A 27,065-nucleotide genomic window follows, 5' to 3' on the forward strand; every position below is an offset into this window, starting at 1 on the left:
CTCAACCCACTGGTAAGAGTGAAAAGTTCTTAAGTCTTATTGTGATTGTTTCACAGGAAAATAAATAAACTGACACATGTAAATAAGGCACTTATATCTGTATAACTGATCTGTGCAATTGAAATAAACAGATTTGACAGGTCCCTTTTTTGAAAGGACAGTAGGGAAAACATTTAGGCCTAACATTACATTCACCACCCCTTTATAAAACCATTCAAGGCCGGGAGAAATTTCCAGATCCGGCTGTGCGAATGCATAACATTCGTGCGTATGTGATATGGTCCTAGGAAATTGTAATCTTTTTATGTAGGTATTTTCAGTCAAATCCAAACATAATTACGTGTTCCAGTAAATATGAGCAGCAATATAAGAGATGATCTTGACTGATTGCCAGAGGTGTATAAGTGCCTCACTGAAGTGACACTTCCCTTCACAACCTGCCAATGTAAAGGGCTCCCGTGCATACAATTCACAGTTGAAAACTGACAGTCACACATAGAAGATGGAAAACTTTCTGGCAGATCAGCAAAGAAGTGAATCTACTTTAGCTGGTATCACTTGAACTACGAAGAAAATGGAAAACTTGGAAGGTCTGTGGCCCAAATTCCTTTACAGACATGGTTAGGACACTGTTGCAGAATGCTTGCTGCAGATACGAGAGCTGCTCCATCACCCGGTCAAAAGTATTGGGACAGAGGGCATTGAGTCTGGAAATTGTGTAAAGATGAATCTTACTGGAGGACAGCAGATCATGTTGAGTGCGTAATTGCAGAAAAAGCCATCTTCTCTGTCAATGGTCTTGCTATAGTAAACAACAAACAAGAAACCTTCAATTTAGTACTGAAGAATGTTCCTGCGCAAAAGTTAAACCTGTCACCAATGTGCAGAGACTCATAAGTGGTTGTCCTTCCGTTTCAAGAAATCCTTGTCAGCCATGACCAATCTGCCAGCTGTTATTTACATTTTATATTTGCTTGCCACACAAAAGGTGATCAAAATAAGTTAGTGGTTGACAAAGTGTTCCTTGGAATTTCATTACACAATTTATTTTTATAAAAATAAATTCTTGCTTGGCTTCCAGTCAAACCACTCCTCCAATTATTACTCTTTCTAAACTCCCACATAACTAAAATAGTTCATTAACCCGAACTAGCTCCAATTCTGGTCTGTTGTGCAACCTCACCTGCTTCACCATTGACTCTGCTTTCAGCTGGGTATGCCTAAAATTTTGTAAGTTATGTGAGAAATTTTATTCTTTCTATCTTTAATCCAACTTTTAATCATTAATCTTATTGTACATTCTTTGGCCTAGTGTGAATTATTTCACCACCTGTGAAATGTCCTGGGATTTTCGCTTGATTTAATTACATCATTGTTGATAAGGAAGAGTTGTAAGAGGTTTAGAGGCACAAGTGACTACTGGCACTGGAACCTGGAGCAACAAATAATCTGCTGGAAGACTCAATAGGTCAAGCAGCATCTGTGATAGATTCCACTCCACCATCAAGTACCTACTGCAACACACCGGAAAAAACTGGGCAGGCCAGGCAGCATCTTTGGAAAAGAATCAACCGTCAATGTTTCGTGCCGAAACCCTTAAGCAGGACTGATGAAGGCTCTCATCCTGAAGCATTGACTATTTACTTTTTTCCATAGATGCTGCCTGGCCTGCTGAGTTCCTCCAGCATTTTTGCTTTGCCCTCCAGCCATCTGCAGATTTTCTCTTGTTTGTGCTTCGAAGAACCTACTGCAAAGAGTTTGTTATTGTAGGAAGTTTAGATATCACTAAACTACTCCTACAACCTGGCAGTATCTTCTGATTACCAATGCTTTTACCTCTTTGAGTTAATATGGAAGTTTGCCAAGATTATCATCATTGATTTCCTACACCAGAATTGATAAGGTTTGTATTTACTGTGTTTCACCCTGACATCTCAGCAAGTTTACCACAAATAGTCTCAGGTTACCTGCTGCTTTCGATCACCTTCTGTTTGGTATGGAATTCAAACCTCTGAAATACCTAAATCCAAGTAAAGAAGCATTTGATTCACTGAAAATTAGGGACGTAGTGCGATCTATTTCAGCACCATTATGGAACTCAAATCTTTTCGGTGGAAGATTTGCTTAGTGTTTTAAATTTTCCCTTGTTATCATATTAATCAAATTGCTTCCTTTTATATCTTTGAATTATTACAAATAGTACATATGGACATTCGTAGGATATAATGATTCATCGAAATTAAAGGTTACTCATCTTAAGTTGTTAATCATTAATCCTTTCCAAAGGCAATACACTTCTGGTAACATCTGTTGCTTCTAATATATCAGAATTGCTTCATCACTCGGAATACAGGTGTATTAATTGGTCTCACCTGCACATTTTCACAAAGGCAAAAGCAGGCTGTGATAGGTTAATAATTACCTTGTGTTCATTTTGTAAATGAAATAACCTATTTTATTAAAAGTTGTTTACCCTAAAGATTAGCCTTGGGATTCAAAATTCTGTTGGGTTCTACATTGTTCACCAGTTGTATGCAAAATAAATTTACAGACACTCATATTGATCACTAATTTCATTTTACTTATTTAGAGATACAGCGCAGTAATAGGCCCTTCCAACTGTGCCACCCAGTTACACTCATGTGACTAATTAACCTACTAACCCATATATCTTTTGAATGTGGAAGAAAACTAGAGTACCCGGAGGAGGCCCATGCAGAGAAAATAGCTACCGGTAGTTAGTTCCATGGGGAGAACAGAAGTAGTTATGTTCTCCACCTCTTGGGGAGCATCGGATGACAACCTTGCCACTCCTTTAGCATTTGTCTGTGTTTTTAACAAGGCTGAGTTGCAACCTCGACACTCAACCCAGCTCAGATGGAATGTGTGCAAGGAGCCAGCCAGATTCGAACCCGGGACCATTCACCTCGAAGTCCAGTGCAGATGCAAATAACTACTGGCTGGCATATGGGGAGAACATACAAACTTCTTACAAACAGTGGCTGAAATGAACCCTGGTTGCTGGCACTGTAAAAGCATTACACTACCATGCCGCTCCCTAAGAATTTCAGTTTTTCCATAAGACGATAAGATGTAGGAGCAGGATTAGGATACCTGACCCATCGAGTCTGCTCCGCCATTTTGTCATGGTTGATCCATTTTTCCCCTCAGCCCCAATCTCCTGCCTTTCCCCTGTATCCCTTCATGCCCTGACCAATCAAGAATCTATCAACCTCTGTCTTAAATATACATAAAGACTTGGCCTCCACAGCTGCCTGTGGAAATGAATTCCACAGATTCACCACCCTCCTCATCTCCATTCTAAAAAGATGCCCCTCTATTTTGAGGCTGTATTCTCTGGTCTTAGACTTTCTCACCACAGGAAACATCCTCTCCACATCCACTCCATCAAGGCCTTTCACCATCGATAGGTTTCAATTAAGTCATCTCTAACTCTTCTAAATTCCAGGGAACACAGGCCTAGAGCCATCAAATGCTCTTCATGTAACAAGCCATTTAATCCTGGCATTATTTTCATGAACCTCTTTTGAATCCTCTCCAGTATCAGCACATCCTTTCTAAGATAAGGGGCTCAAAACTGCACACAATACTCCAAGTGAGGCCTCACTAGTGCTTTATAAAGTCTTAACATTATATCCTTTCTTTTATATTCTAGTCTTCACGAAAGGCATACTAATATCTCATTTGCCTTCCTCACCACACTCAACCTGCAAATTAACCTATAGGGAATCCTGCACAAGGACTCCGAAGTCCCTTTGCACCTCTGTTTTTTTGTACTTTTTGTTCATTTATAAAATAGTCAACCCTTTCACTTCTTCTACTAAAATGCATAATCATTCACTTCCCAACGCTGATTGACATCTGCCATTTCTTTGCCCATTCTCTTACTCTGTCTAAGTCCTTCTGTAGTCTTCCTATTTCCTCAAAACTACCTGCCCCTCCACCTATCTTTATACCATCTGTAAACTTTGCAACGAGGCCATCAATTCCAAAGTCATTGACATACAGTATAATGTAAAAAGAATCGGTCCCAACACAGACCACTGTGCAATACCACTAGTCACCAGCAACCATCCAGAAAAGGCTCCCTTTATCCCCACTCTTTGTCTCTGTCAATCAACCACTGCTTATCCATGCTAGAATCTTTCCTGTAATACCATGGGCCTGTAGCTTGTTAAGCAGCCTCACGTGTGATGCCTTGTCAAAGGCCTTCTGAAAATCCAAGTACACAACATCAGCTGGCTCTCCCATGTCTATCCTGCTTGTTATTTCCTCAACGATTTCCACCAGATTTGTCGGGCAAGGTTTTCCCTTGAGGAAACCATGCTGACTACTTTATCACATTCCCCCAACTACATCCTTAAGAATCAACTCCAACACCTTCCCTACATTAAACGGAGTTCAGTTTCAAATCACAGTGCTATTCATGGGACATTATATGACTAAATAAATATGAATGTTGTTATATTGGAGGATTTTGTTAAACTAGAACAAATTTAGTTCTTATTGGAATCATTCTTTTAACTTGCAGGATTGTACAATGAAGTATTTTGAAGACCAACAAGGATTGTGGGGGAAGGAGAAGAAATAGAAGAGTTTAATCTAGTTTTCTTCTTTTGATCATTGCCTGCTGTCTCATTTAGAATGTACATCCTTGTGGCCATTAGATTGCGATCAGCTTGAACTCAGACAATGTCTGGAGTTAAATATCTGGTCAAGGTGGTGCCAAGCTGCAGACTCCATCAAGATCATGGCTCAGACTTACTGTAGTTGTTCCTTTAAGTTTGTTGGGATGGTTATGGGGACAGAAAGGGAGTTAGGGGTCAGGTTAGGCTTTAGGGACAGGGATGTGGAGGAGTTAGAGTACAAGCTGGAATACAACTTCCACTCTATGATCCGTGTTTGAAGTCGAGCAATGTGGATGGGTGATGAAGGACATCCACAGTCTAGGCCTCTACTCTGCACATGAAGGCCAGCAATGTGGACATGGGATGAAGGACATCTGGAGTCCAGGCTCCGACCTTGAAGGCCAGTGATCTAGATGGGTGACAAAGAAAATCCATGGATATTGAAATGTCCCAGGTTGGTGGGTCTTGGGTTTGGATATCTGTTTGAGCAATAGGAAATTGGGGTTCGAGCCTGGTGTTTGGGGTCCCATCATTGGTTAGTCTGAGGCTCAATAACGAAGATTGGAGCAAAAAGGCCAATCAGACGTTCGGAAGTCGAGGCCCGATGGCCAAAGACTGGAGGCCCAGTGGGCTGGAGGTTCTGGATGCCTGTCCTGGAGCTAGAGGAGTGTGTGTGTGTGTGTGTGTGTGTGTGTGTGTGTGTGTGTGTGTGTGTGTGTGTGTGTGTGTGTGTGTGTGTGTGTGTGTGTGTGTGTGTGTGTGTGTGTGTGTGTGTGTGTGTGTGTGTGTGTGTGTGTGTGTGTGTGTGTAAGGGGCTTGTTTACCTGTTTATATATTTCTGTAGATGCAGCTTGACATGCTGATTTCCTCCACAATTTGGTGCCTGCTGTTTTACTGTTGTTACTCTTGTTGCTGGTTGTGCTCTGTGTTGTTCTGCCCTGCTCAAGCATTGTGGGCCTGCTATGTTGGTGCTGGAATATGTGGATACCTCCAACACATCCTGATGTGTATTGGTTGTTAATGCAAATGACACATTTCACTGTACAAAATGTTTCCATGTAAATGTGAGAAATAAGTCTGAATGGAATAATTAGTCAGCAAGCATTGCCATCATTTCAATGACAGGGAGTGAAACACCAGGACCTCACAAGTTAACAAGGAATTAATTTGTTTCAGAACAAGTGAAGAAGTGTAGGACAAATGATGGGCAGAAAAATAAAAAGAAGTTTCCACAATTTTTGAATTAGTAATATTAAAAATTAAATTTAAGCTTATAGTGAAATCTCTCAGGATTGGATCAGAAGGTTTGGACTGTCACCAAAGTCATGAGCATACCTCTACAGCGAGCCTTCTGACAGGCTGCATCACCGTCTGCTGTGAACACGCCAATGCACAGGTTCATACGATGCTTCAGAGGGTTGTAGACTCAGTCAAGTTCCATCATGGGCACAGCCCTCCTTGCCATCAAGGCCACCTTCAGCAAGCACTGCCTCAAGAAGGCGGCGTCCATCATTAAGGACCCTCACCGTCTGGGACCACCTGCTTCTCATTCCTACCATCAGGGAGAAGATAGAGCAGCATAGAGGCATTTTAGGAACAGCTTCTTCCACTCTACCATTGGATTTTTGAAAGGTCCATGAACCCATGAACACTGTCTCACTATTACTTATTTCTTTTGTAGTAATTTGTTAAGCCTGTACTGTACTGCTGCCACAAAGCAATACCGTTCACAATATTGATCCTGAAATTTTGAACTTTATCCTTAATAATAATAATATTATATACTTTATTGAATCTGAGTGGGAAATACTTCCATTACTGCAGCAAAATTTAAAACCACATTTAGCAGTGTGCAGATTTAACTAATGATAACATACGGAATAATAATATGCACAATAATAATTTACCCATGTGCAATAATACTGTAATGTACAAAATAATAAAACAGAGACTATTGTACTATGATGTATGTTCTCCTGTCACACAGAGATGAACTTGGTTATTGCATTTGTTACGGAAGATTTTCTATAACGATCCTTCTGACAGCGGAGCTGAATGAGTCTGTTCGAAAAGGTGCTCAGCTGCTTATTCAGTGGGTCATGGAGAGGACGTGCCTGATTGTCCATAATGGATAACATTTTGTTTAGTGACGTCCTCTCCATCACTAACTGAAAAGAGTCTGGGTTGTAGCCAAGGACGGAGCCAGCCTTTTTAATGAGTTTATTTAGTCTTTTTGTGTCACCAGCACCGATGTCACTCCCCCAACACAAAGCAGCAAAGAAGACTACACTCACAACAACAGACTGGTAAAGGATCTCCAACATCCCGCTGCACACACTGAAGGATCTCAGCTTCCTTAGAAAATAGAGTCTGCTCATCTCCTTCTTGTAAACAGCCTTGGTGTTGGCTTTCCTGTCAAGTCTGTTGTCGAGGTGAACGCCCAAGTATTTTTACTCCTCCATCACCACAATCTCTTCTTCCAGAACGTATACAGGACCTGTTACCAACCTGTTTCTCCTAAAATCAATCACCGTCTCTCCGGTTTTGGCCACATTCAGGAGCAAGTGATTCCTCCCACACCACTCCACAAACCTGTCCACCAGTCCTCTGTTCTCCGAGTCCTGCCCGGCTCTGATACACCCAGCCCCCTCAGTGTTATCAGAGAGCTTCTGCAAATACCAAGCATCACTCTAGTAGGCAAGATTTTATTTGTTAGTGTTTAAATAAAATTTAGACATTCACAGTTAACTTACTGCTTCCATATACATCAGTCAATTCCACCAAAGCAAAATTAAAGCAGATTCCTTTGAAATAAATTACATTTTGGAGTAGATTCTATGTATCTCCCTCTTCCAGGTTTTGCATGTATTTTCTGCATCCCACCTCTTTATAACTCGGTTGCTTTAAGCAATGGCCACCCTGAGCTCTAAGTGTCTGCTATTCCAATTCCCCTTCCCATTCCCCCATTAACTCATCCACCCTTGACCTTCTCCACTGCCAAGGTGAGGTCCAATGCAAATTAGAGGAATTTCCCACATTTCCCACCTGTGTAGTCTACAAGTAGGTAGTCCAATTTTCTGTTTCTTAAATCATATACAATGAATTTAATCATCTGATGGGTGGCTGTGGCGATGGCAAAAGCTCCAGAGATGAATCATCTTCTCAGCACTCCTATTTAAAGTGCATGTTGCAACCCTGACTTTGATGCTTAAGTGCTGCGCTCTGCATTTATTTACAGGACCTCTATTTATTTAGAGATGCAGTGTGGAACAAGCCTTCCTGTCCCAGCACGCAGCAGCTCATCGATTCAACCCTAGCCTAATCACAGAACCATTTACAATTGGCCTGCTAACCGGTACGTCTTTGAACCGTGGGAGGAAACCAGAGCCCCCAGACGAAACCCACATGGTCTCGGGGAGAATGTACAGACAGCCCTGGAATTGAACTCCAGACTCTGATGATCCAAGGTGTAATAGTGTCCTGTTACCCACAATGCTACTGTGTTATCTCAAATGAGGATATGGATGTTCTTTGAAACCCTTCCCCCCATTTGGGCCTTAATTTTCTGCCATGATTTACAATCCATAAAAATGATACTGTATAGAATTCTTTTCTTGTTCCCCAAGTGCTGGATTTGATGCCCATCTGTCACATCAATAACTCCAATACCCAATCGGTGTCTGCTTGTGGAGCACATTTTCTCTGTTCACCACAAAGAATGGAGTTACGGGTAGCCACTCATTTCAATTCATCTTCCCATTCCCATTCCAAAGTGACCTTTCCTGGCCTCTTCTACTGCCACAATGAGTTTACACTCAGGTTGGAAGAATAACACCTTATATTCCATCTTGGTAGCCTCAATCCTGATGGCATGAACATTGATTTCTCTAATTTACACTATTTTCTACCTCCCCTTCTATTTCCATTCCCCAGCATGCTTCTCCTCTCATCCTTTCTCTTCTCACCTGCCCATCGCCTCCCTATGATAACCATCCTGCTTCCCTTTCTTCCATAGTCCAATGTCCTCTCCTATCAGATTCCTTCTTCAGCCTATCTTTACTTCTTCTACTTATCAACTCCCAGTATTTTACTTCATTCCCCGTTTCTTTTCACCTGGTTTCATCTATTACCTGCCAGAACGTACTCCTTCCCTCACCCCCACCCTCCACCTTATTCTGGTTTCTTCCCTCTTCTTTTCCAGTGCTGATGAAGGGTCTCAGCCTGAAACATCGACTGTTTATTCCCCTCCATAGATGCTGCCTGACTTGCTGAGTTCTTCCAGATTTTGTGTGTGGTTGTTCAAGAATTCCAGCATCTGCAGAAACTGTTGTGTCTATGGTTCGCTGCTTCAACAACAGTACTGGAGCCAGTAAGCCACAGCTTATTATTAATGGGAGACGCCTTTCTTGGAAATTTATCCATCTGCTGAATCTCCTGAATAATATTTCTGATGCCCAAATGCAAAGTGGCTTCAATTACATTATAAATTGAGGGGGTTTTATACTGGATGTCCGATCAAAGTTTAGTGTAACACCATCTTACAAGGAAAAACAAACTTGTTTTGGATCCATTATCAGAAAGACTAAGGGTCTTCAAACTGAAGTGATAACTTTGTTCCTCTGCCCATAAATGTTTCCTGATCTGCTGAATGTTCCCTCCACTTTCTGATTTTGTTTCACATTTCCTGCTTTTGCAGTTTTTCACTTCCATTGCCCAAACCCTTTTTGAAATCCTTCAAAACATACAAGTGCTATTTGTGATATAATTTGCTACGAAGCCACAGTGAATTTTCAATTGGAACAAAGCCTGAATCATTTGTAGCTTTTTAATCAAGATGACCATAACAATAATCTGATGGATGAAGTGTCACAGAAGTTGCAGATCCACTGCAATTTTCTGTCTTCAGAACCTTTCCCATGAACTTATTCTCACCTGCTTTTTTCTTCAAACAGTATTTACTTAAATATATTTTGCTTGCTGTTAATTTTTTTGAGGATTCTGCTTACTGTCATGGTATTCATTATCCTAGTAAGTCTCTATATATGATGATACTTTCTGCATTATCTATTTGCTGACAATCTATGCTGCTGATTTACACAGTGGGAGTTTGAATACAGTTTTCCTTACTCCTCTTAATCAAAGCTCAAAGTTCAAAGTAGATTTATTATCAAAGTTTGGATACGTTATACAAACTTGAGATTTGTCTCCTAACAGGCAGCCAAAAAATCAGCACCAAAGAACCCGTTAAAACAAAGACCATCCAAATACCCAATGTGCAGAGAAAAAAAACAAATTATGCAAGCAATAAACGCAAGGAATTTGCATTCTGAACTCAAGTCCACAAAGAGAGTCTGTCCACAGATCCACCAAGCAGAGGAGTGAGCTGAACTGGCCTATTGCTCACTTTGGGGCCTGACACCCTGACCGTTACGATCTGGCCCGACACCTAAATCAGTGTCCAAACATCAAGTTCAGTCACTTTGATACAGTCTAGGACCTGGACACTGCCACTGCAATTTGGCCTATACCCGACCTCTCCAATTCGGCCCAGTGCTTAAATCATCATTCAAACATTGGGTTCTGTTGCTTCAATACACTCTGAGGCCTGGAACCTACCACCTCAATTCGACCTGTACCCAACCTTTCCGATTTGATCCGAAGCTTAAGTCATCGTCCAATCATCAGGTTCAGTCGCTTTGATGCATTCTAGGGGCCTGGACCCCACCAGCCTCGATTCGGCTTGTAACCGACCTTTCCAATTCAGCCCGACATTTAAGTCAATCGAACCTCAGGTCTTCCTCGCTCTTGGCGATGTTCCCGCTGCCTCGCCTTGCCAAGGTTCTGCCGCGTTGAATCGCCTCCAAGTGCAAAGGGAGGTTACAGGCTATTTGTTTGTGACGATCATTTACCAGAAAAACAAAGTTGTTGAGAATCACCAGCACCATCTTAAACCGGAATCTTCTAAATTTAAATGAAGATAAGCTGTCTATTTTAAGTTGTCCTGTTTTGACTAAAATTAAGTGCATGTATGCATAGGTGCAATGGCAAACTTTGCCTTCTGCAGTGGCACAGGCACATAGCATCAGAAAAAAAACGTTCACAAAAAACATAAATTAAACAGACAGCCAGGCATACTTTATCGATCCCAAGGGAAATTGGGTTTCGTTATAGCCGCACCAACCAAGAATAGTGTAGAAATATAGCAATACAAAACCATAAATAATTAAATAATAATAAGTAAATTATTCCTAGTGGAAATAAGTCCAGGACCAGCCTATTGGCACAGGGTGTCTGACACTCCGAGGGAGGAGTTGTAAAGTTTGATGGCCACAGGCAGGAATGACTTCCTATGATGCTCAGTGTTGCATCTCGGTGGAATGAGTCTCTGGCTGAATGTATTCCTGTGCCTAACCAGTACATTATGGAGTGGATGGGAGACATTGTCCAAGATGGCATGCAACTTGGACAGCATCCTCTTTTCAGACACCACCGTCAGAGAGTCCAGTTCCACCCCCACAACATCACTGGCCTTACGAATGAGTTTGTTGATTCTGTTGGTGTCTGCTACCCTCAGCCTGCTGCCCCAGCACACAACAGCAAACATGATAGCACTGGCCACCACAGACTCGTAGAACATCCTCAGCATCATCCAGCAGATGTTAAAGGACCTCAGTCTCCTCAGGAAGTAGAGATGGCTCTGACCCTTCTTGTAGACAGCCTCAGTGTTCTTTGACCAGTCCAGTTTATTGTCAATTCATATCCCCAGGTATTTGAAATCCTCCACCATGTCCACACTGACCTCTTGGATGGAAACAGGGGTCACCGGTGCCTTAGCCCTCCTCAGGTCCACCACCAGCTCCTTAGTCTTTTTCACATTAAGCTGCAGATGATTCTGCTCACACCATGTAAACATATATTATTTACAATTTTTGCCAGAAAAAAAACACAAATAGATCAGAATACCACATGGTTCATTGTAATGCAAAGTGTTCACAGTGTTGCTAAACTGGGATAGAGATTAGATCTGTGCAGGCTGGTTCAAGAATTCAAAAGGTTGAAGGGAAATAACAGTTTTTGAACCTGATGGCTTCATGACACCATAAAACCAGTGGATTCAGGAACAGCTTCTTCCCATCTGCCATCCGATTTCTGAATGGACATTGAACCCATGGACACTACCTCACTACTTCTTTTTATTTCTGTTTTTTGCCACTGCTTGTTTAATTTAACTATTTCATACACATTTTCTTAATGTAACAATTTATTTCTCTATTATTATGTATTGCATCGTACTGCTGTCTCAAAGTCAACATATTTAACGACATATGCTGGTAATCGTAAGCCAGATTCTGATTCTGATTTTGAATGACTTCAGACTTTGATACTTCCTGCCTGATGGTCACTGAGAGAAGAATGGGCAAAAGGCCTTTCAAATCTGAGCATAAGCACTTTGGTTGTGTTATAAAATTCTGGGCAGAGATTCCATCTTCAAGCTAAGTTACTGCATGCTATGACACACCCATTACTGGAAGAAGTTCTCTTATATGCTTGGAAATCAATCTGCTAATTTTAGATTAGGAACTTAAGGATGAAAATTGAGAATCGCCCATCAGAATGTAAATATTCATATTTCCTGGAATAGGAAATCACTTCCCATTTCAAATGTCCAATCAACGCCCAGGAATTGTACAAACATTTAACTCTTCTGGCTGAGATGCAGCTCATAATAGTCCTCTGAACTCTTCTGTTTAAGCAGGTGGAAGAAAAGTAATGCATTTTATTACCCTTTATCTTGTCTGTATAATTGTCATTTATAGCATAAGTTTATTTTAATTATACACCTTTTTATTTCAATATACAAATGTTAATATAAAAATAAATAGTAGTATGGAAAGGCTACTGAATCATTTAAAAATATATTTTAACATTAGCATTTAATGCTGGAATATAGTGATTAGCCTCAGAACCATCGTTCCCTTAACAACCCATTCATTGATATTGTTTGCCATTAGCTTTATGTTTAATTGACATTTTGGCTGTAAAAGGCATTGTCAAGAAATCATTTGAACAGAGCAATTCACAATATTCTGCTGTTGGTAAATATTTGCAAATGGCTTACAAAATTCATAAATAGAAGGAGATGTTTTCTATTGGGTGTTTTCTCCTAGTGAGAAGTTCAATTGTGTGCATGGCTTTAAATTGCAATCTCTCAATGGTTGTGTGCGTAATTGTAGAATTGGACTTGTTGGAGGTAAGCTATTGTTTCTGATTTTTGAAAAGACAAACACTGATAGCAGAACGAAGCAGGGGGTGAATAAGTGGCAGTGGTTTCAGCTTTCTCCTCTCAGCTTTCTTTCCGACTCCTGAATGATACCAGGTATTGCATTATTCGTATTATCTGTTCTTAAACTATTTTATAAATAAGCAGAATAATGATATTAGCAGCTAAAAGCTTCATAGTATTTTTACAACTTGTAATGTTATCCACAGTATGAGCCTTATAAAGCCATAATGTGAACAATACTGTATACCTATTGGGAAGAATGAACAGGAACTGTTAAGAATGATTCTCAGTTATTTCTCACGTAAATGAAAATTATAATATGCCAAACTGGTCTTGTGTTGAGTTTGTTAATGGATTGATACACTTTTATATTGGCAAAGCTGCTAACATATTAAATTTTTAAGTTTCATAAAAGAGTTGATGCTTTGATTTTGCAATTTCAATCTACTGATTATAAAAATTCCATCAAAATCAACCACTCAGTCAAAATTCAAGCATAGGACAGAAGTTAATGTGTGTCAAACGAAGCAATCTTTGCACTTAAATTTGGAAATATCTCACCTAATGAAGCAACCAGAGTAATTTTATCAGTGGCACTTTCAGCTTTGTGTGAATACCTTATCTTCCAGTATTTATGCCTTTCTGTGAGTCAGCCAACATTAAAAATGTTACTTGGGAAAATCATCAGATTTCTCCATGGATCTAATCCTCTGCTCATTTCTACTGTTGTTAACTTGCTACTATTTTTTTTTCACTTAATTACTCCTGTAAGAAAACACAATTTTTTTTAAGATAGAATATAAAACATAGAACATACAGCGCAGGACAGGCCACTCAACGCACAACGTTGTGCCAAACCTCCTAAAAAGCAAATCAGAAACACCCCAATGCTAATCCCACCTACCTACACCATATCCATATCACCCCTTCTTCCTTATGTCCATGTGCCTAACCAAACATCTCTTAAAAGCCTCTAATGTAATTGCCTTTGCCACCAAAACCGGCAAGTCATTCCAGGCATCTACCACACTCTTACCCCTCACATTCCCTTGAACCCACCCCCTTTCACCTTCAATGCATGCCCTCTTGTATTAGACATTTCAACCCTGGGAAACAGATACTCTCTGTCCACTCTGTCTATGCCTCCCATAATCTCCATCAATAGAGGTTTACAGTATTATTAGAAGCACCTCAGCCTCTGACACTCCAGAGAAAACAACCCAAGTTTATCCAGCCTCTCATGATAGCACAGGCCCTCTAAACCAGACAGCATCCTGGTGAATCTCTGCTGCGTCCTCTCCAAAGCCTCAACGTTCTTCTTATAGTCAGGCGGCTCTAGATGTGGCCAACAAGAGTTTTCTAAAGTTGCAACATAACCTCCTCCCTTTCCATTTCATTTACTGAACTTATTCCATCATCTACTTCAACCAGTAAGCTATGAACAAAAGGAGATAACTTCACTCATTTGCCCCATAATTGAAATGTGATTTTTATAAATGACCTGGATGAGGAAGCGGAGGGATGGGTTAGTAAGTTTGCTGATGACACGAAGGTTGGAGGTGTTGTGGATAGTGCGGAGGGCTGTCAGAGGTTACAGCGGGACATTGATAGGATGCAAAACTGGGCTGAGAAGTAGCAGATGGAGTTCAACCCAGATAAGTGTGAAGTGGTTCATTTTGGTAGGTCAAATATGATGGCAGAATATAGTATTAATGGTAAAACTCTTGGCAGTGTGGAGGATCAGATGGATCTTGGGGTCCGAGTCCATAGGACACTTAAAGCTGCTATGCAGGTTGACTCTGTGGTTAAGAAGGCGTATGGTGTATTGGCCTTCATCAATTATTGAATTGAATTTAGGAGCCGAGAGGTAATGTTGCAGCTATATAGGACCCTGGTCAGACCCCACTTGGAATACTGAGCTCAGTTCCCGTCGCCTCACTACAGGAAGGATGTGGAAGCCATAGAAAGGGTGCAGAGGAGATTTACAAGGATGTTGCCTGGATTGGGGAGCATGCCTTATGAGAATAGTTTGAGTGAACTCAGCCTTTTTTCCTTGGAACGACGGAGGATGAGAGGTGACCTGATAGAAGTGTATAAGATGATGTAAAGTGTTGATCGTGTGGCTTTCCCAGGGCTGAAATGGTTGCCACAAGAGGACACAGGTTTAAGGTGCTGGGGAGTAGGTACAGTTGTTGTACAATTTGTCAGGAGTAAGTTTTTTACTCAGAGAGTGGTGAGTGCGTGGAATGGGCTGCCAGCAACGCTGGTGGAGGTGGATATGATACGGTCTTTTAAAAGACTTTTGGATAGGTACATGGAGCTTAGAAAAATAGAAGGCTATAGGTAAGCCTAGTAATTTCTAATGTAGGGACATATTCGGCACAACTTTGTGGGCCAAAGGGCTTGTATTATGCTGTCGGTTTTCTATGTTTTAACCAATGATCTCACTTAAAGGACTCCTTGTGTTATTATCTCATGTTCTCATTATTTATTGCATTTGTACAGTTTGTTGTCTTCTGCAATCTGGTTGATCTTTCAGTGATCCTCAAAATCTCAGGGCTGTATATGGTGACATACATGTACTTAGATAATAAAATTTACTTTGAATTTTGAACTGTCGATCTCTGCCAGTCCCTTGCCAACATTTTTCCTGAATATCTTTTGCTATAGAATGAACCAATACTTGTAGCATTAACAAGAGAAAATTTGCAGATGCCGGAAATCCAAGCATCACACACAAAATGCCAGAGGAACTTAGTCCTGCTAAAGGCTTTCGACCAGAAATGTCGGCTGTGCTTTATTCCATGGATGCTGCCCGGCCTGCTGAGTTCCTCCAGCATTTTGTGTGTGTTGCTTGTAGCATTACTTTATTTTTTTGTTCACTCTGTTCTCCAGTGTCAGGGATCTTCTTTCAATGTCATTATCAACATCATTATGTGCTATGATGTGGGTAATCATGGTCTAAGTTCTTTAAATTTGTATATTTATTCAGGGGATATGAATAATGCTAACAAGTCTGAGTTGTTCAGGTGAAGCAAAAACAGGAATGCAATCATTGCTACCTGTCACAGCACATGTGATGTAGACTTAATTGCCTGCGCAATGATATAACTTGACAGGTATTAGTGACTGGATTGGAGAGTGTCTCCAGAGGACTTCTACTTGTTTCTGAACAAATAGGTGTTGGTTATGACGAACCTGTGTTCCAGGCATTCTGTTAGCTGGAGGATGCAATTAGCTTTCGCTTTTCTTTCCGAATGGTGCCTTCTCAGATGACTGCAAATTTTTCAACCCAGGAGGATAAGTTTCAAACTGTCTGCAGCAATCACTCATGTCCTTAGCGTACTCTTTCCCTTACTTACCAAGATCACCAATTTTTCCTTGCTCTTTACACAGGACCAAGCCTAAAATAGTTTGTTTCCAATCCACAGTTATACTGAGACTACCTTTGTGCATTTGATTTGTTCAGCCTTGTGAAGATCAAAGTCATTTAAGGTTTTTGCAAGCATCTTCCTCTGGATTTATTGTTGTGTCCTATAATACGAGATCATTGAAATTATCGACAGCCCCATTTTGGATTTCCCTTGTGTGGAAGTGTAACAGGAGCCTCCTGGGAGAGAGCTTCAGCTGAGTCTGACTTCAGGTCGGTAGCATCGGTTAAAATGGCCCTAGTGTATGTGATTTGAAAGATCAGGCATGTGAAAAATGTTAATCTTTTGGTTTTTGCAACAAAGTATTAATTATTCCAGTTTTTATTCTTTCCTTTCACTTCAGTTTAAACATCAGTATAAGGACATACGGGGTGGCAGAGTGTGAAGCTAGTGGATTTGCTGCTGGACTGTTCCAGCAGCCCATGGCTGATCCTAGCCATGCATACTGCCTGTGTGGAGTTTGCATGTTCTTCATGTAACTACCTAGGTTTCCTCCAGATACTTCTGCTTCCTCTGACACCATAATGACGTGCAGTTTGAAACATTAATTGGCTACAGTAAATTGTCCTCAGAATATAAATGGATGGTAAGCTTATTGAAAACGTGTTTAAAAGTAACTGGGTTAGGACAGGTGTTTGATGGTTACTGTGGACTTGTTGGGCTAAAGGATCTGCTTTCATGCTGTGAATCTGTGATTCAATTATATTTTCACTGATCCAACAACAATATTAATAATACCTGCAAAACAGAAGTAGTTTGATATCAGAACTACAGACTCATTTTCTCCATTGATACTGATTAACCATCCATTTCCAGCATTTTCTATTATTATTTTATCACAGGTATTATTAAAGGAGATCGTACTTTTTGTTTAAATAAATGCTAGGTTGATATATTCTGTTATGAATTCATAATGGAATATGAATAAAAGACACTATCCTGGTGTCTTTCCCCCTTCCTTTTCAGTTCTGATGAAAGATCTCAGCCCAAAATGTCAATTGTTCATTCATTCATAGATGCTGCTTGACCTGCTGAGTTCCTCCAGCATTTTGTGTGTGTTGCTCTGGATTTCCAGCATCTGCAGAATCTAAAAAGCAAACACGAGGAAATCCGCAGATGCTGGAAATTCAAGCAACACACACAAAATGCTGGTGGAACGCAGCAGGCCAGGCAGCATCTATAGGGAGAAGCACTGTCGGCGTTTCGGGCCGAGACCCTTCGTCAATCTCTTGTGTTTACACCATTCAATGGTGTCTTTTCTGTATTAATTGTAACTTGCATTATATTTCAATAGCAAATTTACATATTGAACTTACTTTGCTGTCTAATCGCAAAGAAAGGAATACGCTGAAATGTTTTTTTGGGATATCCTTTAAAACTAACGGGAATGTCATATTAGGAGAGTAAATGTATCAAAATATCCATTGCCCGAGAAGATCAATAAACGTGTGTGGTGAACTAGATATACCTGTCTGACTGCTCCTGTGGCTCCTCCCACAGACCCTGCTGACTGCTCCTGTGGCTCCTCCCACAGACCCCTGCTGACTCCTCCCACAGACCCCTGCTGACTGCTCCTGTGGCTCCTCCCACAGACCCCTGCTGACTCCTCCCACAGACCCCCTGCTGACTGCTCCTGTGGCTCCTCCCACAGACCCCCTGCTGACTGCTCCTGTGGCTCCTCCCACAGACCCCTGCTGACTCCTCCCACAGACCCCTGCTGACTGCTCCTGTGGCTCCTCCCACAGACCCCTGCTGACTCCTCCCACAGACCCCCTGCTGACTGCTCCTGTGGCTCCTCCCACAGACCCCCTGCTGACTGCTCCTGTGGCTCCTCCCACAGACCCCCTGCTGACTGCTCCTGTGGCTCCTCCCACAGACCCCCGCTGACTGCTCCTGTGGCTCCTCCCACAGACCCTGCTGACTGCTCCTGTGGCTCCTCCCACAGACCCACTGCTCCTGTGGCTCCTCCCACAGACCCTGCTGACTGCTCCTGTGGCTCCTCCCACAGACCCCCTGCTGACTGCTCCTGTGGCTCCTCCCACAGACCCCTGCTGACTGCTCCTGTGGCTCCTCCCACAGACCCCTGCTAACTGCTCCTGTGGCTCCTCCCACAGACCCCTGTATAAAGGCGACTGTGGGCTGCTGCTCTCCCTCATTTTCCCCAGGATGTAGTGTTGTTTATTCTTCCAGTCAATAAAAGCCGATATCTCGCTTCCTAAGTCTCAGCGTGAGTTATTGATGGTGCATCAACGTGTTTGTTAATGCTTCTGGAATTCTCATAGATTAAGTGTATGATGTTTATTTATTATGAGCTGTGATATAAGATGTGATCTTTCAACATGGCCAAACATGATCTTTCAATGACCAGGATTGTTCCTGACAAATTTTTCTACAGAAGTGATGCTGCCATTGCCTTCTTCTTCTGGGCAGTGTCTTTACAAGACAGGTGAACCCAGCCATCATCAATACTCTTCAGAGATTGTCTGCCTGCAGTCTGTGCTTACATAACCAGGACTTGCGATATGCACCAGCTTTTCATACGACCATCCACCAACTGCTCCTATGGCTTCACGTGGCCCTGATTGGGGGGGTTAAGCAGGTGCTACACCTTGCCCAAGTGTCACCTGCAGTCTAGCAGAGGGAAGGAGTGCCTTACACCTCCTTTGGTAGAGATGTATCTCTATCCCAACATCCAGGTGTATGACATAGATCATATTACTAACACAGTAGACAGAGAATAGTATTTTGTTTACCCAGTAATATTATTTGAATCATGTGCTAAACACTGACATAATGGAACATAGAACAATACAGCACAGGAACAAGCCTTTTGGCCCATGATCTTGTATAAAACTAATTGAACTTGTTCTTAAACACTTTACAAAAGTAATCCCTTCTGCCTCCACAATGTCCTCTTAAGTGCCTCTATCGTATTATCATATTTCAAAACCAGAATCAGAATCAGGCGTATGTCATGAAATTTATTAACTTAGCAGCAGCAGTTCAATGCAATATAGAATAAATAAATAAATAGGTCAACTACGGTATATGAATATTGGAGATTAAAAATCGTGCAAAAACAGAAATAATATATATTGAAAAAGTGAGGTAGTGTTCATGGGTTCTATGTCCATTTAGGAATCGAATGGCAGAGGGGAAGAAGCTCTTCCTGAATCGCTGAGTGTGTGCCTTCAGGCTTCTGTACCTCCTATCTGACAGTAACAGTGGCATGCCCTGGGTGCTGGAGATCCTTAATAATGGATGCGGACTTTCTGAGACACCGCTTCCTGAAGATGTCCTGGGCACTTTGTAGACTAGTACCCAAGATGGAGCTGACTAGATTTAGAATCCTCCGCAGCCTCTTTCAGCCATGTGCAGTAGCAACCCCACCCCCCCCCCCCCATACCAGACAGTGACATGCCAAATCTCTTCAAACTCCTAATGAAGATTAGTCGCTGTCTTGCCTTCTTTATAGCTGCATCGGCAAGTTGAGACCAGTTAGGAGGTTAGGTTCTCAGAGATCTTGATACCCAGTAACTTGAAACTGCACACTCTCTCCACTCCTGATCCCTCTATGGGGATTGGTATGTGTTCCTTCATCTTACTCTTCCTGAAGTCCACAGTCGGCTCTTTTGTCTTACTGATGTTAAATGCAAGATTGCTGGTGCAACACTATTCTACATTTGTATATCTTGCTCCTTTACGCCCTCTCATCTCCACCTGAGATTCTACCAACAATGGTTGTATCATCAGCAAATTTATAGATGGTATTTGATCTACACCTCCATTACCACCCTTGTCACTGTATTCCAGATACCCACTGCTCTCTGTGAGAAAAAACTTGTCCCACACATCTCCACATCTCCTTTGAACTGACTGCTCTTACCTTAAATGCATGACCTTGAATATAAGACTCTTGGTACCTGGGAGAAAGATAACAGGCATCTCTTCTATTTATGTCCTCCATATCCTTACGAACTTCTATCAAGTTTACCCTCAGCCTCAGCTGCTCATGAAGAAACAACCCAACTTTGTCCAAACTCTCCTTATAGCACATGCCTTTGAATCTAGACAGTGTCTTGATAAACCTCTTCTGCACCTTCTTCAACTTGCTCACCTTCTCACAATCTTCTTATAATTGATCAAAGAGATCAACATTCCACATCCAGTCTAACCAGAATTTTATAACTTCCTGATTCTTGAACTTAATGCTTCAACTAATAAAGACAAACATACCAGAAGCGTTCATGACCCTATCAACCTTTTTGGAGAGCTATGAATTTGGACTCCAAAATCCTTTTGTATATCAACATATTTAAAGGGCCCCACCTTTCAATGTATACACTCTCTTTATGTACTATGTACTAACTACTGATATAATGGGCTGCTAGCGACGGTGGTGGAGGTGGATACGATAGGGTCTTTTAAGAGACTTTTGGATAGGTACATGGAGCTTAGAAAAATAGAGGGCTGTGGGTAAGCCTAGTAATTTCTAAGGTAGGGACATGTTCAACACAAATTTGTGGGACGAAGGGCCTGTATTGTGCTGCAGGTTTTCTATGTTTCCATGTTTCTATAATCTGTGGAATGCGTAGGTTTTCCCTAGGTGCACCAGTTTCCTCCCACAGTCCAAAGATGTATCATATAGGTTAATTGGTCATTATTAATTGTCCTGTGATTAGGTTCGGGTTAATTGGGTTTGTCGGGGTTTGCTGGGGGTGGTGTGGCTCGGTGGACTGGAAAGGCCTACTCCATGCTATATTGCTAAACAAATAAATGGCAATTTGTTCCACAGATCATTGATATTAAACATCGGGATTACTGAGAATCAAGTAACTCTGAAAATGTAACCCAAGCTAAAAGGATTTCCATCGATATGTATACAAAGGTAAGATAACCCATAGTGATAATATAATGGAAAATACTGTAGGATATTAAACCACAATGTGAGTACTTTGAAAATCTTCATGCAAATATTGATTTCAATGGAACATGAAAATACTTTAGAGTCTTGGATCTGAAAGTAACATTTCCAGCTGTTCTGTCAACAGTTTCCAGATCCCAAAACTAATAGAAAAAATACTAAGACCACTTATACTACTTCATTACAGAGATCTAGATTATAGAAGAACGTAAAACACTAGAGCACAGTACAGTCCCTTTGGCCCACAATGCTGTGCCGACCTTATAACCTATTCTAAGATCAATTTAATCCTTCCCTCTTACAGAGCTCTCCATTTTTGCTATCATCCATGTGTCTGTCTAAGAGTTACTTAAATTCCCGTAATGTATCCGCCTCTACCATCACCCATAGCAGGGGTGGTCCACCCATTTACCATTCTCTGTGTAAAAACCTAACCTCTAACATCCTCCCGACACATTTCTCCAATCACCCTTAAAATTATGGCCCTCCTCCCCCTATTAGCCGTCAACACCTGGAGAGAAGACTCTGGCTAGCCACTCAATCTATGCTTCTTATCATACTGTACACTCTGTCATCTCCTTGGTTTTGATGATTAATACTGATACCTTTTCATGCAATCTTAGAAATTTGTTATTTGGACTCACACAATCCTGAGTATCATGATTTTTCTAATACTTGAAATGAACTCGAATGTATTTTGAATAAGATTAGCATTTCTATTTAGTCAGATATTATTTAACTCGTAAAGATTATTTAATTCAAAGTTCAAAGTACATTTAATATCAAAATATGTATACTATATTCATCTCCTGATGGGCAGCCACAACAAAAAGAAACATAGAAACATAGAAAACCTACAGCACAATACAGGCCTTTCTGCCCACGAAGCTGTGCCGAACACGTCCCTACCTTAGAAATTACTAGGTTTACCCATAGCCCTCTATTTTACTAAGCTCCATGTACCTATCCAGTAATCTCTTAAAAGATGCTTTCGTATCTGCCTCCACCACCTTTGCCGGCAGCCCATTCCACGCACTCACCACTCTCTGCTGACATCTGACATCGCCTCTGTAGCTACTTCTAAGCACTTTGAAACTGCTCCCTCTCGTGTTAGTCATTTCAGCCCTGGAAAAAGGCCTCTGACTATCCACATGATCAACACCCCTCATCATCTTATACACCTCTGTCAGCTCACCCCTCATCCTCCGTCACTCCAAGGAGAAAAGGCTGAGTTCACTCAACCTATTCTCAAAAGGCATGTTCCCCAATCCAGGCAACATCCTTGTAAATCTACTCTGCACCCTTTCTATAGTTTCCACATCTTTCCTGCAGTGAGGTGACCAGAACTGAGCATAGTACTCAAAGTGGGGCCTGACCAGGGTCCTATATGGCTTGGCTCTTGAACTCAATCCCATGGTTGATAAAGGCCAATGCAGTGTATGCTTTCTTAACCATAGAGTCAACCTGTGTAACAGCTTTGGGTGTTCTATAGACTCGGATCCCAAGATCCCGCAGATCCTCCACACTGCCGAGAGTCTTACCATTAATGCTATATTCTACCATCATATTTGATCTACCAAAATGAACCACCTCACACTTAACTGGGTTGAACTCCATCTGCCACTTCTCAGCCCAGTTTTGCAACCTATTGATGTCCCGCTGCAACCTCTGACAGCCCTCCACGCTATCTACAATACCCCCAACTTTTGTTTCATCAGAAAACTTGCTAACCCATTCCTCCACTTTCTCATCCAAGGCATTTATAAAAACCACGAAGAGAAGGGATCCCAGAACAGATCCCTGAGGCACACCACTGGTCACCAACCTCCAACAGAATATGACCCATCTACAACCACTATTTGCCTTCTGCGGGCAAGCCAATTCTGGATAAACAAAGCAAGGTCCCTTTGGATCCCTTGCCTCCTTACTTTCTCAATAAGCCTTGCATGGGGTACCTTATCAAATGTTTTGCTGAAATCCATATACACTACATCTGCTGTTCTTCCTTCATCAATGTGTTTAGTCACATCCTCAAAAAATTCAATCAGCCTCGTAAGGCATGACCTGCCTTTGACAAAGCCATGCTGACTATTCCTAATCATATTGCCTGGTCTATAATTTTCTGGGCTATCTCTACTCCCTTTCTGAATAGGGGAACAACATCTAAAAACCTCAAATCCTCCAGAACCTCTTCTGTTCCCATTGATGATGCAAAGATCATTGCTAGAGGCTCAGCAATCCCCTCCCTTGCCTCCCACAGTAGCCTGGGGTACATTTCATCTGGTCCTGGAGACTTATCCAACTTGATGCTTTCCAAAAGCTCCAGGACCTCCTCTTTCTTAATTTCTATATTCTCAAGCTTTTCAATCCACTGTAAGTCATCCCTATAATCGCCAAGATCCTTTTCCGTAGTGAATACTGAAGCAAAGTATTAATTAAGTATCTCTGCTATCTCCTTCGGATCCATATACTTTCCCACTGTCACACCTGGTTGGTCCTATTCTCCCATGTCTAATACTTTTGCTCTTCACATACTTGTAGAATGCTTTGGGGTTTTCCTTAATCCTGCTCTCCAAGGCCTTCTCATGGCCCCTTCTGGCTCTCCTAATTTCATTCTTAAGCTCCTTCCTGCTAGCCTTAAAATCTTCTAGATCTCTATCATTACCTAGTTTTTTGAACCTTTCATTAGCCTTTCTTTTCTTCTTGACTAGATTTACAACAGCCTTTGTACACCAGGATTCTAATACCCTACCAACCTTTCCCTGTCTCATTGGAACGTACCTTTACAGAACACCACACAAATATCCCCTGAATATTTGCCACATTTCTACTGTATATTTCCCTGAGAACCTGTTCCCAATTTATGCTTCCAAGTTCCTGCCTGATAGCTTCATATTTCCCCTTACTCCAATTAAACGCTTTCTTAACTTGTCTGTTCCTATCCCTCGCAAATGCTATGGTAAAGGAGATAAAATTGTGATCACTATCTTCAAAATGTTCTCCCACTGAGAGACCTGACACCTGACCAGGTTCATTTCCCAATACCAGATCAAGTACAGCCTCTCCTCTTGTAGGCTTATTATGTCAGGAAACCTTCCTGAACACACCTAACAAACTCCATCCCATCTAAACCATTTGCTCTAGGGAGATGCCAATCGATATTAGGAAAATAAACATCTCCCACCACGACAACCCTGTTATTATTACACCTTTCCAGAATCTGTCTCCCTATCTGCTCTTCTATGTCCCTGTTACTATTTGGTGGTCTATAAAAAACACTCAGTAGAGTTATTGACCCCTTCCTGTTTCTAACTTCCACCCACAAAGACTCAGTAGACAATCCTTCCATGACTTCCTCCTTTTCTGCAGCTGCGGAACTATCTCTAATCAGCAGGGCCACGCTCCCACCTCTTTTGCCTCCCTCCCTGCCCTTTCTGTATAGCATTCCTTCCCTTAAACCATCCATGTCTCTGTAATGGCCACAACATCATAGCTCCAAGTTCTGATCCCTGCTCTAATCTCATCCGCTTTGTTTACGATGCTTCTTGCATTATTATAGACACATCTCAAACCATTGGTCTGAGCGCGTCCCTTCTTGATCACCCGCCTATCCTCCCACTCCCACTGTCTCCAAGCTTTCTCTATTTGTGAGCCAACAGTCCCTTTACCATCTCTTCAGTTTGGTTCCTAACCCCAGCAATTCTAGTTTAAATTCTTCCCAATAGCCTTAGCAAACCTCTCTGCCAGGATATTGGTCCCCCTTGGTTTCGAGTTCAACCCATCCTTTTTGTACAGGTCACGCCTGCCCCAACAGACATCCCAATGATCCAGAAATCTGAATCCCTGCCCTCTGCTCCAATCTCTCAGCCATGTTTTTATCCTCCACCTCATCCTATTCCTATACTCACTGTCGCATGGCACAGATGACTACCTTTGTGGTCCTGCTTATCAACTTCCTTCCTATCTCCCTGTAGACTGTTTTCAGGACCTCCTCCCTTTTCTTAACTATGTCATTGGTACCAATATGTAACACGACCTGAATACCCAATACCCAGCAGAACCTATTAAAAAGGAGACCATCAAACAACAACTGTGCAAAAATAAAAGCAGGTAACTTTCAGAACTAAAGTTCATGAAAGTGAGTTCGCAACCACAAAGCCTGTTATTTGCAAACATGTGAAAATATAACTTGTTTGAGTAAATTGTGGAATTGAATAATGTCTATGATATGTTTTGCCCCTCTTCTAGTTCAAGTTGATGTGATGGAGAACAGAAGCAGTGAAGAAACCTCTTCTGCAAGGATTTGGGATTAGATTGAGAAATCAAATATTGACAACCCTTTAAAAGAAGGAAATGGGCACAAACTCCTGTGCAGGAACAGAAATTGTTGATTACTGTTATGAATTTGTAAATGGATCTTGTATTAAAACCACCCGATCGAACAGCCTTCGAGTATTCCTGTACACATTTCTGATGTCAATAATTCTTTCTACCATCATTGGGAACCTATTACTTATCATATCAATCGTCCACTTCAAGCACCTTCAGACACCCACCAATTACCTAATTCTTTCCTTGGCTTCTGTGGACTTCCTGTTGGGATGCTTGGTTATGCCTTATAGCATGGTGAGATCAGTGGAAACTTGCTGGTATTTAGGAGAGGCATTCTGTAAGGTTCACAGCAGCTGCGATGTGATGCTCAGCACCGCTTCTATATTGCATCTTTGCTTCATTTCTGTTGACCGCTACTTTGCAGTGTGTGACCCACTGAGGTACAAGTTAAGAATAACTTTGTTCTCGGTGCAGATAATGATATTCATTATCTGGAGTGCTTCTGCTGTTTTCGCCTTTGGCATGGTCTTTTTAAAATTAAATTTGAAAGGAGTGGAGGAATTTTACAGCAAAGAAATCACTTGCCATGGGAATTGCACACTTGTGTTCAGTGAAATATCAGGGGTAATTTCTTCTTTCATTTCTTTCTACATTCCAGGAGTCGCCATTCTCTGTATTTATTGTAAGATTTATTTTGTGGCTGTAAAACAAGTAAGGCAGATAAACAGAGAAACGGTTCAAACTCAAGACATCGGAGTAAATAGAATCTGGTTTCCACGAAGATATGAAAGAAAAGCTGCCAAAACTCTAGGAATCGTGGTGGGCATATTCCTGATTTGTTGGTCCCCGTTCTTCATTTGCAACACAATAGATGCATTTCTTAATTATTCAGTACCACCTGTTTTATTCGATACTCTTGTCTGGTTTGGTTACTTGAATTCTACATTTAATCCTATGATCTACGGCTTCTTCTTTTCTTGGTTCAGAAAAGCTGTGACAATTATTTGCACATGTAAGATATTTCGGTCTCAGTCCTCTAGAATAAACTTGTACTGTGAGTAAAATTTATTTGTTTCTTTTACTAATTAGCATTAGCAATACTTTTATAAATTTGCAAATGTTGTGTCTAGAAATGTGTTGTCCAGAGGCCAAAATCTTACTTCCTTGTTATTGGTTGGCTTTACAGACAGTGCAAACATCCATTCCAATGCCTCTCCTGACTACTCAATCCATAAATCCTTAAAAAATCCATACTCATTTTGGAAAATCTAGCAGCAATCCTTTTAAGAACTGCTCTTTGGACTTCTCCCACCCAGTTTTTCTATTACCTTGAAATCCCTTCTAGATCCTTTATATATTGTGTGACTCAGAATTACCTACTTCAGTAAGCTTTCTGCTGGTAGTCGCTGGAAAATGGTATTAGACAGGATTAATGTGAGGAGTTT

At 41.4% G+C, this 27,065-nt stretch overlaps 1 protein-coding gene across 6 annotated transcripts; it reads left to right on the forward strand.

Annotated features, from left to right (window-relative positions):
* The first annotated feature begins 1,124 nt into the window (after positions 1-1,124).
* LOC140732834 (trace amine-associated receptor 1-like) lies at positions 1,125-26,682 on the forward strand. Of its 6 annotated transcripts, XM_073055464.1 has the most exons (4): positions 1,154-1,230; positions 4,553-5,103; positions 21,160-21,252; positions 25,537-26,682. In XM_073055464.1, exon 4 carries the CDS (start codon positions 25,642-25,644, stop codon positions 26,680-26,682), a length of 1,041 nt encoding a protein of 346 aa, XP_072911565.1. In that variant the 5' UTR covers positions 1,154-1,230; positions 4,553-5,103; positions 21,160-21,252; positions 25,537-25,641. The 6 variants fall into 6 exon arrangements, with proteins under 6 accessions (XP_072911564.1, XP_072911568.1, XP_072911565.1 ...); XM_073055463.1 differs by lacking the exon at positions 4,553-5,103 and having other exon boundaries at positions 1,125-1,230; XM_073055467.1 differs by lacking the exon at positions 4,553-5,103 and having other exon boundaries at positions 1,151-1,214.
* The last annotated feature ends 383 nt before the right edge of the window (positions 26,683-27,065 follow it).

The sequence above is a fragment of the Hemitrygon akajei genome, chromosome 9, assembly GCF_048418815.1.
Source record: "Hemitrygon akajei chromosome 9, sHemAka1.3, whole genome shotgun sequence".
Classification (NCBI taxonomy): domain Eukaryota; kingdom Metazoa; phylum Chordata; class Chondrichthyes; order Myliobatiformes; family Dasyatidae; genus Hemitrygon; species Hemitrygon akajei.